General features: G+C 37.3%; 1 protein-coding gene across 2 annotated transcripts in view; it reads right to left on the bottom strand.

The window, feature by feature from the left end:
- Window positions 1-16,171, bottom strand: part of tmem131 (transmembrane protein 131) — a 44,241-nt gene that overhangs the window by 26,505 nt on the left and 1,565 nt on the right. The window contains exons 2-4 of one of the 2 annotated variants that reach the window (XM_083561112.1): window positions 2,774-2,835; window positions 1,097-1,111; window positions 934-974 (exon numbers count right to left, since the gene is read on the bottom strand). In XM_083561112.1, coding sequence (XP_083417238.1) covers window positions 934-974; window positions 1,097-1,111; window positions 2,774-2,835 — 118 coding nt within the window. The remainder of the gene's footprint in view (window positions 1-933; window positions 975-1,096; window positions 1,112-2,773; window positions 2,836-16,171) is intronic. The other variant, XM_083561113.1, reaches the window with a different exon arrangement.

Here is a 16,171-nt window from a genome sequence, read left to right as displayed (position 1 = left end):
AGCAAAAATGATTAAACTTGTAATAGATGATATGATATCCAAATGCAACATGCAGAAATGTTCATATGTATATATTATATTTATTGTATATAATATATTTATATATTGTGTAGTCTGATGCATGTCCATATAATGGTTCACACAATAATAATTCAACTGTACTGAAAACAGTTTATCTTCTTGATCCATTGAAGTATATTGTTGATCTGAGCGTTAGCATACACGCTATAATTTTCCTGTGTGGCTTTAAAAACCTCAAACACATTGTCTGCCCAAACAGGAAAACTCACAATTTAATAATCAAAAAGTAAATGATGACAGCGACATACTGAAAAAAAAATACTAAATTGTGACACAACGCTGCATCTAACGGTTCACGGGGTACAGTCAAGACACATCTCATGAGTTTGAATCATCTAAAAGCAACGAACACAACTGTTTCCGGCCGCATGTGATTTCTTTTCTTTTTTTTTTTTTTTTTTTATGCACCGTTATCAGATTTTCTCAAAATTAGGTGAAAGATGTTTTAATTTTGTTGCCACCTTATACTTCCTGTATCTGCTCCCCAACTAGGCATTTTCTATTCATTTATTTTAATCTGATCGCTAAAACAAATGAAGCCATAAATGGTGGCACCTCTGAATAACAGGACCTTCGGTTACATTTGTGTGTGGTGGAGGTAATTAAAGCATAGCCAGATATGGATATTTAACTGACTTATTCTGATAGATTTGTATTGTATTTTTTCAGGGGGTGTTAACCATCTCAGCACAGATGATTTGATTCTGATGTGATGAACATATGCTTATCTATGAGCAAGTCAATTATCAACACTGTGATTAGACATGAGGTCCAAAGATGAATGGAATAATAAAAATACAGAGCACTAAAAAAATTCCCTCATCTCTCTCTCTCTCTCACACACACTTTTACCTTTTTTGATGATATGAGCTAAGGTCAATGTCAGACTCTGCCTGTAAAAGAAACAAAGAAAACATGAAAGAAAATGTTACTATTTACTTCTTGGGATTACATTTGCTCTTATCAAAAAAGCTCTTTAAAACATTCAATGACGTAATTCAATGGAGAAACTTACAGCATTAGGATTAGCCTGACAAAGAGGAACACACACAAAAAAAAGGGGAAGACTCAGTCAGAAAAGGGTACAGAGTAACATTTCCCAACTTCTCATGACACATCAGTCTGATGTGCAAAGGCCTGCCGTGTGTGAGTATTAGTAATTACTCATGTGTGAGCATAAACTGATTTACTAATGAGTAGAATTAAGTGTAGTAGACGAAGTGCAGAAGTGGAAAAGACTAAACATTTTTCTACTCAAATGCTTCAAAAATCTATAAATTCCATCCTGTTAATCATAATGCTACACTACGCTTAATCCTCCCGACTCACCAGTGCATCAATTGATAGCATAGATACTGCAGACTTGCATCCAAGAACTGCTGCTATAGTCATAAAGTAAAATAAAAATGTCCTGTACTCATCCCCAGATTTATATTCACAATATGCTCATTTCCTTGTCTATAGCTATACAATGTAATGATGCTGTACTTCCCAAAGTCACCCAGAGTTCCCTTTTGTGTCTGGTTCCTCTCAAGGTTTCTTCCTCAAGTCATCTCAGGAAGTTTAAAAAATTTTTTTTTTTTTACAGATCACAGATCTGATCCTACGTTAGAATTTCTGCAAAGCTGTCTACAGTTTTATTTGTAGAGTCAATTTAACAATATTCAATCTATGCAACGTGTGCATCAACTTGGGTTGTGTGTCAGCTGTGGACGGAGAGGTGGTGTGCAGAACTGACAGGGAAAGAGTGATGATTTTCACCTGTGTCTTATATTGTGCTTTTAGTGACTCCTGTAACTGAGTAAACATAGACAGCATGCTTGCAGGTGAAGCCTGAAAGACACCTAACACACACGCAAAGCGCGTGCACGAACCGTAAACTCGAGCAGAGCAGGAGCTGCGAGCGAATCGCCGCCATAAATTTGGGTCGAGTTTTGTAAAGTATGCTAAAAAGCCTGATGACAATGAGCCCCGAACTCTGCTGACATTCCTCCCTCGACTTCCTCGGCACACACCAACACCGGGCTTTTACAAAGCTATTTTTAGGTTAGGTGATCACATACTTGCATTGGATTGTGAAACTGCATTCTTAGTTGATTAACTTTACTGAAAGTGTTCTATAGCATACTTTTGGAAAGCACAGACTTACAAATGTTTTCAGAATTTGCTCACTCATTTTATATACTGGGAATTTCTTTTATAATGCCACAATGCCATTTATAGGAAGCTTTGGAGTCGAGAAACACAAAAAAGTGAACCTCCTAACCTAAATATATGCTCTGCTTCATATCTATAAGTACTGCATCGTAAGAACAGTCACTCATCACTTCACCCCATATGTTTGACACACTATTGCTGCTGTATATTGCACAAAATTCCTAAAGTAACCTCGTTACCTAATGCGAGACACATTACTGCTATTTGCACTACCATGCAGACTGTCATTTACTCTGTATATCGTGTTCTTATTCAATCTGAATTGTCTGTAAAGTCTCGTTTTGTCTAAGCTAGACGTATAGTGATGTTATTTATGTCTGTACTTTTGATAGTCACCAACAGCTAGAACCTAATTTCTTTGTGTGTGTGTGTGTGTGTGTGTGTGTGTGTGTGTGTGTGTGTGTGTGTGTGTGTGTGTGAGAACACACTTGGCCAATAAACCTTATTCTGATTCTAGAAGTGAGTGCAGGCCTACCTGCAAGAAAGCTCCATCCCCAAAGTGTAGTACTTCCAGGATTTTGTTTGACTGGATGAAAGCTGTAAAATACAAAAAGGAAAATTCTCATGAGGTTTAGGTATCAGCACACAATGCAAAGCACAATGATAAGAGTGTTAAGTGTCAGTCTCTGAAATTCATAAACTATTGTGCAAAGGGCGACACAAAGAACGCCAGAAAGAGGGGTTCATTAGTGCTATCCTGACATTCTTCATTTTTTGATTATCCTTCTTTCTTATTAATTATTAAAACCACACAGATCGGTGTGAGAAAAACATGTTCAGCTTTCAATAATATCTTAAATTACTACAGTTTTTGAAAATCTATGTTAAAAAAAGCACAGAAAAAGACAATGAAAGTCAAAGTCAGAAGAGGTCATGTTTTTAGTTTTCAAAAACAATGGCCAGTCAAAACATGCCTTTCACCCAATCGGTCTTCTAAATGCAAGATCTAGCACTAATAGCCATGTTAGTATTGTTTACTACAGATTTTGAGAAACTTTTTTCCCATTTGGGAAACCTCACTGACGCTTGGCCTTCAGCAGACAATGAACCAATGTTAAATAGTTACAATACAACGAGCTGCTGAAGAAAAGAAACAAAAAAGATGGAAGGACATCTTATCAAGTTTGTTCTGCCTTATACTGAGAGCGGGAACATTTCTCAATGAGTAATTCTGCATCACCAATTCTCACTTGTTTGCCTTTGGCCACCATTCAGAGTCATGTATTCACAAACCATACCATACTGTAGGTAACTATTTGTAGAATCCGTAGGATGAAAAAGGGGGGGGAATAGCTTTCTGAAGGTATACCATAACGACATAAATAGTCAGGTAAAGCCTAATAAGTACTATGAAGAACAAAAACTCAGAAAACTGACAATAAAAGAGCAAACGTGGCTCCGTATTGGTCATGAGTGCACTTGTCCCCTTACGGTACATACACACATGCAGAAATTTGATCATTATAAGTCGCAAAAAGCCGTTCCTAATCCTGGTTGCCGTAGTAACTTATCAATAGGTGTGTGAGGGTAGCATTCCACGTTTGACAACAAATCAGGAGCTAACTTTACTTTCTTCTTTTCTATTCGCTTCATAAAAAGTTACGTTTTTCCTATCGTCAGCGTCAAAGTCACTTACAGCTCACATCTAGTCACCAATGGTTGCTATTGCTCATGTCCCAGAATCTAGTGCTTCCTGAAAAAAAGTTTTGTGTGAACAGAACTTTAATCAATAAGATCTTTCCTTCATCATACAATGAAACATTTCTATCCTGATCTGAGTGGGTGTCTAGCAGGATGACTCTGTCCCATTCACAGGGCAATGAAGGTTTTGATGAGGATGGAAATAACCCAACTTGCACGCTCTGCCCTTCACGTTCTCTTTTAATCTCAAAACCTATAGGTGATTTTAAACCGAAGTATTACCGCATTTTCCTGAATGTATTTTACAAAAATGCATCTCAATAAACTTGTAAGAAATAATACATTTAACATTTATTGCATTTATCCAGGGCGACTTACAACTGAGCAGGGGGTTAAGAGCCTATATATGTTTATATATGTTATGCCAATATGAAAAGTATTTTCAAATGAAAGCATTTTCTTTATACAAGACAAGAGTTGGTCTTTTTTTATAGCATTTTTACAAAAGGTACACTTTAAAAAAGGAGGTCTTTAAATCATGGTCGTCTTATATTCAGGAGATACAGTAGATTGGACAGCATGGTCATTTGCCATGAAAACACCAACTGTGGAAAAAAAACAAATGCTGTTAAATGCACTATACACATTTAGTCAGAATTTGGTCTTATAATTCCCTCCAATAAGGTGTTCAGTAGGGTAGAGATCAAAGCTCTATGGCAGGCCACTCAAGAGCTTAATGTCCAAACCATGTAAACCATATCTTCACACAGGGGCATTGCCATGCTGGGACATGTTTGGGTTTCCAAGTTCAAGTGAAGAGAAAATTGTATTATACCGCATATATGTGGTTCCAGCTTTTTGGTAATAGTTTGGAGAAGAACCACAAATGGCAGGAAAGGGCAGGTGTCCCAATACTTTTGCCCATACAGGTCATCTTTATTGCTAGCCTTCGCATGAAGATACAATGCAATAGAAATGGTTTGTTTTAGAATAACCATGTGACCGAATGATAAGCTCACGCTCTGCAATAGATCATTTTCAAATAGTTTAAATATTAAATGCTACAACTATTAGGAAATCCAAATGATTAGATAATTTATCTAGGGGGAAAAAGTTTAGCACTTTCTGTTTTTCTATCGGTTCTGTGACCACAATTGAAACCTTTCCAAATAATTCAAGCAAATGACATATTACCATTTACCAATAATAAGAACAATTTCAATATATCATCATCCTAAAGTACTGTCAAACCTCTTGCCCTATCAAATTAATTTCCAGGAAATCTGCTGGTATCTCAGGATCCAGCCAAGCCAATTAGTTTATGGAGACATGCTCAGATCACAGAAAGCGAGAGTCTCCTCCACTCACCAGGCAGGCAGGCAGGCAGTTAAATCATTTTATTTTGATTCAATAAATCGCTAATCACAGACGTGCTTGGCAGAAATAAAGTGCCAATTGACAAGTCTTTAAGTGTCCATTTTAATTAACAGCACTTGTAATGCATTTACAAATGTCACATACTAACAAAACCAACAACTCGCTACACTACTTGGTTCTCATATTCGGCTGCATATCGCTGTCCTCTTGGTGCTATTATTAGCCAGATGAGTGGTGTAACTTTAGTAAAGCATGGATTGGGGGAGACAGGTCATGATGAGTTCCATGATCACACAGCTTAACAGTCCTCATGTGTACACATGTATCTGGGGGGGGGGGGGGGGGGGGGCAACTGTACACGGGCATGGAGAGCACTAATAACAGGTCAGAGCACAACAATAGGCATTTACATCTAAAGATCATCTGAAGAGTCGGAATCAAAAAAAAAAAAAAAAAAAAAAAAAAAAAAAAAAAAAAAAAAGGGTGGTTTTTTTCCGTTGTAATGCTGCATAGCTGGTATTTCTTTTACATGTGCAATAAACATTAAACAGCAAATTATTTTTCCACCTCAGCACAATCAAAATGAAAGCATATCATTTGATCTGATTTATGCAACCTGGTTTGACAGGTAATATTTTGGCAAAAGGGGTGGTTAATACCATCTTATAATTTCTGGACTGGAGTGCTGTCAGTGACTTAAACAGATTTTTTGTTTGCCTGCTGCCGCTTTGAATTAAAATATACATTAAAAAATCTAGCAAAAAAAATAAAAGTAATAACTGACTTTGCCAGGGTTTTTAATTTTTATAAATTTGTTGTTCTATATAATTTAAATATCTTCTGGTTACAAAACGTACAAAGCATACAAAGCTAGCATACATGGTCTCATCCTCTGCTTTTTTTTTTTTTTTTTGCTTTTTATATTAAATGTAGAACATTTTACATCATTTTCCATAGCGGTGTCCTCAAATTGTTGTACGTTTTAAACTCGCTGACAACAAGTCATGCAGATCTCTTAATTATTCAGTTCCTGAGAGCTGCCTGGAACTATGTAGGAATTAACTAATTGTTGATACATGAAAGTCATTTCATCAAATGATCTCATGCTAATAGCAGGTCTAACCACAATTATTACTACAATCTACTTCAAGCATTGACCGTGAAGTGTTCCAACACACCTCCCATTGTAAGGTTTAGCAATCAATCATCTTTAGTATTTGCTTTATTTATTAGTGAAGGAAATATGGAAAAAAAAATAACATTATTAACATTGCTAAGCAGTCAAAAAGGGCGTCCGGATGAGTTCATCAAAGTACAGGTAAAACAGTAATGTTGCTGCATATGTAAACGTTGCTTTATACACGACTCTAATGGGCTTGGTGATTATAATTTCAGAGAAGTAAGGTGCTTTTTCTAAGTGTATTATTAAATAGACACCTTCAGTCAGTATAAACCTGTCAGATGAGGTCAGGATATTCTCTCATTGAGGTCTGGGAGGTGTTTACAGGCCATGTTTAGTTGAACACTCACTAGGCAAATAAACTAAACACAATTCTCCATAGTGCTTTGTTGGAAGAGTGAGCAAACACAGGCCCAGTTTCAACAATTGACATTTCATCACAATGATGAAAGATAAACTGTTTTCTGCACATGACAAATTCCAAACAGCCTCAATTGGATGTTACAAATCAGCATAAATTCTAAAAAGATCCCAGGTGAAAATATAACAACTATTCTATTGAAATCACAAGACTTTTATATGCAGGCACTCTTTTTTCCCCCCCCACTCTTCTTCGAATAGGGGTATAGACGATAAACAAAACTATAGCCTACGCTTTGGTTTCCTGTCACAATGGCTTTTCAGGTCCAAGTTGCCACAAAAATCAAGACAATGAGTAATGATCTCTTGAAGAGATCAGGTGCCATAGCAGAGGCTGCAGGGAGAAAGCTTTGTAGTAACACTTGGTGAACGAGAACAACCAGATGAGAACAGAGAAGGCTCCTAACTAAAATAATTGTGTGGTTGGGTAAGAGCTTTAGGTGATTTCCCTGCTCTTGTGTGCCTCAAATAACTCAGAAAATATGCATCAGAGCAGAAAGGAATCACTAATTCAGTCCAACATCAAACACACTGAATTAGGGCTTACTTCAGTAAACAGAATACAAAAAAGCATCGAGGCAAATTATGCTTTGTTTAGTCCATTTAACTAAACACTGTGGAGCACTGTTTCCTTACGGACCATTATTATTGATACACCACCTGCTAAACTCCATAGCGCTCTGGACAGGTAAAACACACACGAGACGCCGCAGAATGAAAAACGGAGGGCTTGTAGAAGATTCAGGCCTAAGAAACCGCTAGAAAGTTTCCAAAGTTTTGGATCATTTCATACTTTAAAAAAAAAAAAAAAAAACATTGAACAGTGCGTTTACCTTTTTAAAAGTAATTTGAAATTGACTTTCATTTATTTTTTTTCTTAATATATTTGCATTTTGATGTAATATTGCAATTTTTTAGTTCACACAGATATTCTTGTACGCAATTTCAGCAACAAAAAACATTTTCTAAAAACGGAAATAAATTAGTTGTTCATTTTGAAATGCCTTATTTTCTTTAGTACATTTATTTTTGCTCTTTAATAAACAAAACTTACTTCTTATCCGATTACTCGATGGAATAATCGGTAGAATACTCGATTACTAAAATAAACTATAGCTGCAGCCCTACACTGAACTACAGCTCAAGTTTAAGAATTACTTCATCATAGATTAGAATTTTATGCCTTTTTCACGAAATAAAGAACGTTGTAATACTGAGGGCCGATGTTTACATCCAACTTCACAAAAGATATTAATTTTAGGTTTTGTTTTTTTTATACATCCAAACATTTTTCACGTTACTATACATTTCCTTTTAGAGACTGATTAATGCATCTACAAAGTTCACCTCAGGGGTCATTTTAATCAACTACACACTTCAGAATACCAGTGTGTCCAAACAAAACCCTTTATACGACCTTTATACTTTATAGTCTGGAAGATTTTAGAATGTGATGTAATGACCTTAAAAAGCCGAAATTAATAGCCAATCGTCGTAATTTGAAGGGCTATATTTAGAACCAGAAATACTGAAACAACCACCAACATCTGCACAATCAACAGTATACAGTGGAACCTCGGAGCTCGCGAGGGTTAGGGACCAAGACCGGTCGCGAGTTCCGAATTTTCGCGACCTTTTGATACGCCCCTTCCAACCCAGTAAAAACCCAAAGAACACTATACGAAATCGATTTAAATGAGTAAATGACACTATTTCACTTCATAACACTTAATTATTAGACTATTCTAACAATACTTTATGTAAATTAACAGCAATTACAATGCTTAATAAAAAAAAAATAAAGTACAGGTACAGTAAAGTATGCAGTAGAGAAGTACAGTATAATAATACATAATAAAAATAGTTTAAGAGCATTTTTTAGACAATTTTAATGAGATAAACCTTGATTAGAAATGTTAAAACTAGCGCTTTGAGCAGCTCGCAGTTGCTCATGAGCCGATCTGAATGAGAGTCGCCGGTCGGAATAAAAATCGCGAGCATGCGAGGTCGCGAGCGCTGAGGCCGCGAGCTCAGAGGCTTCACTGTACAAACAAAAAACTTTGGGCCACTCAGACATTAGGAATTAATGAATCCATCCCAGTTCAACTGACACTGAAGACAACAGCAAAGAAATCTGTGAACGTATTTAAGGCAGCAGGCACCAAAATATGTACCCCCACCATTAAGAGTCCTATATCATCATAGACTTATGCTGTTGTGGAAGATGCACCTGAATAAGAATAAGCCAAGCCAGTCTGAAGTTTGCAGGTGACCACAAACCCTTTTCTTGATTGCCCTGTAGTCATCTGAAAACAAATATTAAAAACTCTTTAGCCATAATGATCAGCAGTGTTTACGGATGATAAAAGAGCATGAAAGGGGCAGCATTGCGTTAGAGAGGTGCTTTGCTGGAAAGACAAGAGCACTAAAAATTGAAATGGGAAGCTCAAGACATCCACTAGTTATATGTTAAAACTTGGTCACAATTGGGTCTTCGAACAGGACAATGAACCTACGCATAGCTCACAAGCTGCAACAAAGTGGCTTAAAGACAACCAAGTGAGAGTAAAGAGCTCATGAAGTCCTGACCTGAATCTTTTTGGACTGAACTGAAAAAGCATGCCTTAGCAAAGAGGCCCACAAACCTGACTAAGAGTCGCACCAGTTCTGTGAAATGTCAGCAAAGTAAAGAACGTGCAATTAAACCAAAAACTACCAATAATCCAATATAGTAAATATATAATATACTCTGACATGTGACACACACATTACTTATTACCTACTGCACCTTCTGTACATTAATCACACTTAAACCTGTATATATGGACCTCAAACCCTATTTATCTTACTGTTATTTATTGTAAACAGGCCACTTATTCACTTTTTGTTAGATGCTAACTGCATTTCATTGGCTCTGTACGTGTACCTTGCACAAAGACAATAAAATTTTATCGAAAATGGGGAAAAAAAAAAGTGAGGCAAAAAGAATTGTATATTTGCTACTTACTTGAAATGACCGCTTGTGTTAAAGCAGTAAATACCCTAATCGACTTAACACGGAAAAAGCACTGCAATATAAAGTGTGTGCATGTCAACAAATTGATGCGTTTGAAAATCTGTTGGAAACATCGAAACTGGTCTTACAAGCAACAAACTGAAACCTCACAATTAAGAATTTCTGTGGAAATGAAATCTCGTTACATCCACAACCGCGTGCCTCAATATGTACACAATATTCATTTAAAGTGTTTCTTGTAATTAGATTTTGACTTATAAATCAGGGCAGCATAACAAATACACTATTTGGATAAAAGTTGGTGGGTTGGTGTGCGTGTTTTTTTTTGTTTTTTTTTAACATCTCTTTCTACATTTAGTCACTATTTGCTGTGACAATAACCTCCACTCTTCTGGGAAGATGTTCCACTAGATTTTGGAGTGTGGGTGTAGAGATTTGTGCTTATTCAACCACAAGGGTGTTAAGTAAAGGCAGGTACTGATGTAGGATGAGGAGGCCTGGGGGTGCAGTCAGTGTTCCAATTCATCCCAAAGGTGTTCAATAAGGTCGGGGTCAAAGCTCTAGAGCGGTCCACTCAAGATCTAACCCGTCTACGTCATATCTTCATGAAGCTTTCGTTGTCCATGAGGCTATGTTTGGGTCTTCTAGTCCAAGTGAAGGAAAAATTTAATGCCTCCACATTCAAAGTAACAGTTGGGATAGAACCACAAATGGCTGGAAGAAGTCCAGAAGTCCAGTGGCAGAAATGAATTACTCACTTTTAACTTAATCTACTGACTAACTTCAGACCACAAGTGATTCATGCAGCATAAAACACTCCACATACCTTTATAAGCAATAAGTATGTCATTATCTTCGTTTAACAGTACACTTTATCCCGATTGTTCTGTACTTAAATCCTTAAACTGTGACCTCGCATGTTAATAACCGAATAGCCATATGCATAACAAATGATATACAAAGGAACAGAGATAAGTGAGGCTCAGATTTCCATATTTAACATCAGTAGTTCCTATTGATGTAACCAGTGAGCGTGTCTGGCTAATGAATGAGATCATTTATCTGCAAGCATTCAGATTTCAGCAAAGCGAACCAGCTAACCACTGGACAAGTAAAAAAAAAAGAAACAAGCAGATTTGTACCTCACATTACTATCCAAAATGTCAAAAACAGCTTTCAAAACAATGGCCTTTAATTTATAGAAGTGCCTTTTTCCAATATGAATAAACTTAATTTTAGTTTGTGCTGTTGCTAAAATTATGGTTTGTTTTTTTCCCACGCAACTGTGTTTTCTAGCTATTTGTTCATATCGGAACACAAAAACGTGCCACAGCACATTAACAATATGTTGACTCAGTGCTTGAGAATGAAGAATGTCCATGGGAGAGCGTCCACGGGAGCTTAAGGTTTTACACCCAAAGTGTCAACACGTTAAATTACTTCACAGTTTTGCAAATTAAATGATCGACTTCAAATTTATGATACATTTGTTTACAACCCTGGTATTAATCATCATAATTCAACCAATACTGCCAATAAACCCTGACTAATCACTGCAGCTCATCTTTCAAAGAATAATTGTCCAATCTCCAACCATTTGCATTTATGGGCTTTGGCAGACAAATGTTCTTTAAACAGTGAGCAGCTAAGGGCCTTGCTCAAGGGCCCAAGAGTGACAACTGGGTAGGATTTAAACTCATGAAAGTTTTGATCAGAAGTCTGACATCTTAACCACTGAGCTACAATTTCCCAGGAGTAATCAACCTCACACATGGCATTCTCTGAAATATGCACCACTGCAACCCTGACCAGGATAAAACCCTTACTGAAGATGAACAAGTGTATAATTTGGGGATTACAGGTTACACAGTGGAAGCAGCATGAACCAGCGTGTGTGTGCGTGAAGTTTGGAAGTTTGTCGAATCATGGCTTTGATCAAAGCTGTGCACATCTTATAATCCTGAAAACATAAAAGGATACAATTTTTGAATTGGTTATTCTAATCAATTGTTTATAAGTATAGAAAATGTTGAATGCAAACATTTACATCACATTAAGACTAAATAATAAAGCTTACAATTTAAGCTTCATCATGCGACAGATAGAAGAACGTGAGTGTTAAATCAATTGCTCGAAATCAAAACCCTGCGCACGTTTGGAAATTTCGCTTGCACTTAATCGCTTCAGTCAGCAAACTCTTCAGATGCACTCGTTCTCGATCGGCCTGAAATCAATTTAACACCCACCAAATGCAGGGCAGCTACAGTCAGCTCTGAAAGCAATAAAATGTACTGGAGAAGATCCTGGCAAAAAGAAGCCAATATATTCAACAATTTATTAAAACGCCAAAAGCCGAGTCTTTATCTATATGAATTTCCTGTTTATTTCCGTTACATTTACATTAGGTTTGAGGTGGATTAATGTTGCTTTAGCATGCAGAGGATTGGATGTGACTTGTCAGGATCAGACAGGAAGTCAGAAAGAAACAGGGGTGTGAAAATCACTTTCAAAATCATGCAAAAAATAAAAATAAACTAATTAAAAAGCACCAACATTCAGCACCAAGCCTTGATTTCAGTTTAAAAAAATGTGACCTTGAAGCACACTGCAGTAATCATACTGAAAAAGAATCCAACTCAAAACGCTTTACAACAGTTACACGCTTGTAAATAACGATAATTGCTCAATTTACTATCATAAAAATGCAACATAAGCAAGACCTCTTTCACTGTACTTGTATAGCTTTTAAAAACATAATTTAAAGGGAACTCTAGCTTGTTAACTAAAAGGAAAAAAAAAAAAAAAAAAAAGATTCTTGCAAAAGAATAAAAAAGGAAAAACGTCTGTAGCTCCAAAAATTTTTGATGACAGGTGCTGGACATGTTGGATTTACACCACAGAGATGTTAATGCACAATGCAACTGCACCTACACACCGCCCCATCACAAGCGTTTGTACAAACAAAGAAACAAAAAACTAAACGGAGAGGTTGAGTCAGAAGGACGAGCGCAGAATCGGCAGGTAAAACGATCGCGTGAGTATGGGCGTGTCAGCCTTTAGTACCGAAGAGATGGTGCGTGAATTTCAACTTCAACGCTGTAGACAAAATATACAGGCAATTGTGCATGTTCCATTTTATTAGTAATGTCAACCCGTTGCATTTCATTTCAAGAGCGTTGTTTAATCTTCATGTCAAACATCAGAATGGGGAATAAGATCGATGCTCAGTGAATGCAGAAGGGAGGTTGTTGTCAGATGACTGGTTTAAATATCTCATAAACTGTCGAGTTCCTGGGATTTTCACCCACAACAGTCTCTAGAGTTTACACAGAACAGTGCCAAAAACAAAACAAAACAGACATCCGGTGAATGCCGTTTCTGCTAGTGGTTTAAGAGAAAAGGGCAGAAGTGAACAGCCAGACTGCTTCAGTTGTCACAGGAAGGCTACATAAACTCAACTACGACTACTCTTTACAATTGTAGTGAGCAGAAAAGCATCTCAAAATGCACAACATTTTGACTTAAATAATAAAAACCTCACATGGTTTTGGTCAGACCAAACATTTTGGTGTTTGATGTCAAGCGCTTGAATTTTACCTTTTCTGCATTGAACCACTGCCTTATTAATGGCTGATTGGATAATTGCATGAACATACAGGTGTTTCTATAAAAGCGGGCATAGAGTGTAAAGTGCATGTCAGGGTTAAGTGTAGTACACAGTGTATTTTCAAACCAACAGCATGTTTCGTGCAAAGTAACTTTGGCAGCTGTGAACGCAAATTGCTTCTGATGCTGTTCATTAAAAATAAATTTGAACAAAAGTCTCAAAGCAGAGGGAATGTTCCTCTTTTAACCCGAGTTTTAGAGAGAGCGAGATAGAGAGATAGATAGAGAGATAGATCTTTATTGTCATTGCATAGTACAGGTACACAGTTTAGCATCTATTAGAAGTGCAAATAAATATGTAGTATATATACACAGCATATATACACAGCATATATACAGTATATATACAGCATCTAATATATATACACATATATAATAAGATTAAGATATACCTTTATTTGTCCCACAGTGGGGAAATTTCTTCATACATATCTAATGTATATGTATGCAAATGTATGTACAGTAAATAAATCTGTATGGTATGTATATCATACAATAGACATTTGCAGAGTACAACACATCCATTTTACTGTTACACTTGATGTTGTGGAACTTCCTGGTCACGATAGTGTTGCTACTTACATTGTTAAATCTATAAACAGACGACACCCACGTGGCCTCAGGAACCAGTCTGTCACATAGAGGAGAAAACCGCAAAAAAATAAAAAAAACATTTCTGATGACTTACGCTATGGCAAAGAACTTGGAGAGCTTCTCTTCTCTGGATATACATACACTACATGGACAAACGTTTGTGGACACAAGATTCGTCTGTGCGTTTAAAAATCCATATTTAGTCCCCATTTGCTGTTATAATAACCGCTACTTTTCTGGAAGGCCTTCTAGGAGTGTGTTTGTGGAGATTTGTGCTCATTTAGCCACAAGTGCTTTAGTAAAGGCAGGTACTGGTGTAGGGTGAGGAGGCCTGGGGTGCAGTCAGCGTTCCAGTTCAACCCTAGGTGTTCAGTAGGGTTGAGGTCAAAACTCTATAGCAGTCCACTCATGAACTTGCTCGCCAATCCATGTAAACTATCTATTCAAAAGCTGGCTTTGTGCACAGGAGTACTGTCATGCTGAAACAGGTGTGGGTCTCCTAGTTCAAGTGAAGGGAAAATGTAATGCTAACAGATACAAAGCCATCCAATATAATTCTGTGCCCGCAAATTTGTGTTAACAGTTTGGGAAAGAAGCCCATATGGCTGGAAGATATCTTTGACAGGTTTATATTAAGTCGATAATGAGTGTCGGCTATGATGATTGCACACTACTCATATCTGCGTGGACACAAAATGAATCAACACCTATTGAGCAATCAGATTTGAAACATCAACAACACGTGAAAGAAAGACATCACGCACGGAACAAGCCAATATGAGCTGCTGACGAGGAAGAGGAAGATGTACAATGTTCTTCATGATGCAGGCAAACCTACACACAACATGTTTGAGATAATGTATAATTACAAGACCTAAGCACGTCTAACAAGCGACAGGATTCATCTCCCAGATTGATGCAGCAGCTGCGTTTATTCAGCAAGTTTTGCCACTCTGCCGTTGTGGTTATGACATTTAATCCATTTGGCTCTACACCTGTCTGAGTAATAGAGTAATGTTGGGCGAGTTACAAAGCACAGCAGCGTGCTGTGGCAGCTGCAGGCGAAGATCACATGACCTTGTTGATTTACAGCACAGGCTAAAAATCAGCCAGAACTTAAAAACATATACGTTTGGTCCAATGATGTATGTTTTACAAAAACACCTGAAATGGCTAAGGTGTTATTCCTGGTTTGGATTGTTCCTGATTTCACACACATACACACACAAATGCCTTAAATGTAAACATGGCCTTTCAATACACAGCAGCACAAGGCTTCAAGCACAGTCACAGGGACCTCCGACCGTCTTTGGAATAGCTGATGTTGGACCTGAACACGCATGTTATGCGAATCCACGTAATAAAATAAAGTAGCGCTACAGGGAAGAAAAAAAAAATCTAAATCACGTCTCTGACAGGCATGTTTTCTCACCTTCTGTGTTACCCTCCTCCACTTTTTAAGAAAATGCAAAACCGCCCCTAAATTTGGTTGCCACGTCACTTAAAACCAATTAATAAAATGTACTGCTATCTATGTATATATCTATAATTTATAGAGGCGGGATCCTAATTTTTGGGCTCCTTCACAGAGATACTGATGAAGTCTGAGAGTTCTGTGCTGTATTGAAAAATGTCCGAAACTAATCAAGAGTTTCAAGCATTAAATATTCATCCACGTTCAAAGCTCTCGTCATGTGCACAGAAAGTGTGATGAAATTAATTCGTCCTTGCGTATGGATCCTTAGGACTCCACAACGACGCTGACACATCGGACAATCCAACAGACGATCTGTCTGGAGCAATCAGACAACAAGCACTCTTGTGTATTCTTTGAAGCGGACATGCTGCTAGTTACCCCTGGACGTCCTAATCAATGTTTCTGTCAACGCGTGCAATAACCTACACACCATGGGGACGGTTGCCTTGACAAAACTGAGTTTATTTTTCTATTGTGTCAGAACCCGGCTAGTTACAAAGCA

The sequence above is a fragment of the Silurus aristotelis genome, assembly GCF_946808225.1.
Source record: "Silurus aristotelis genome assembly, chromosome: 2".
Lineage (NCBI taxonomy): Eukaryota > Metazoa > Chordata > Actinopteri > Siluriformes > Siluridae > Silurus > Silurus aristotelis.
The sequence above is the reverse complement of the archived record's forward strand: the minus strand, read 5'-3'. Positions and strand labels throughout refer to the sequence as shown.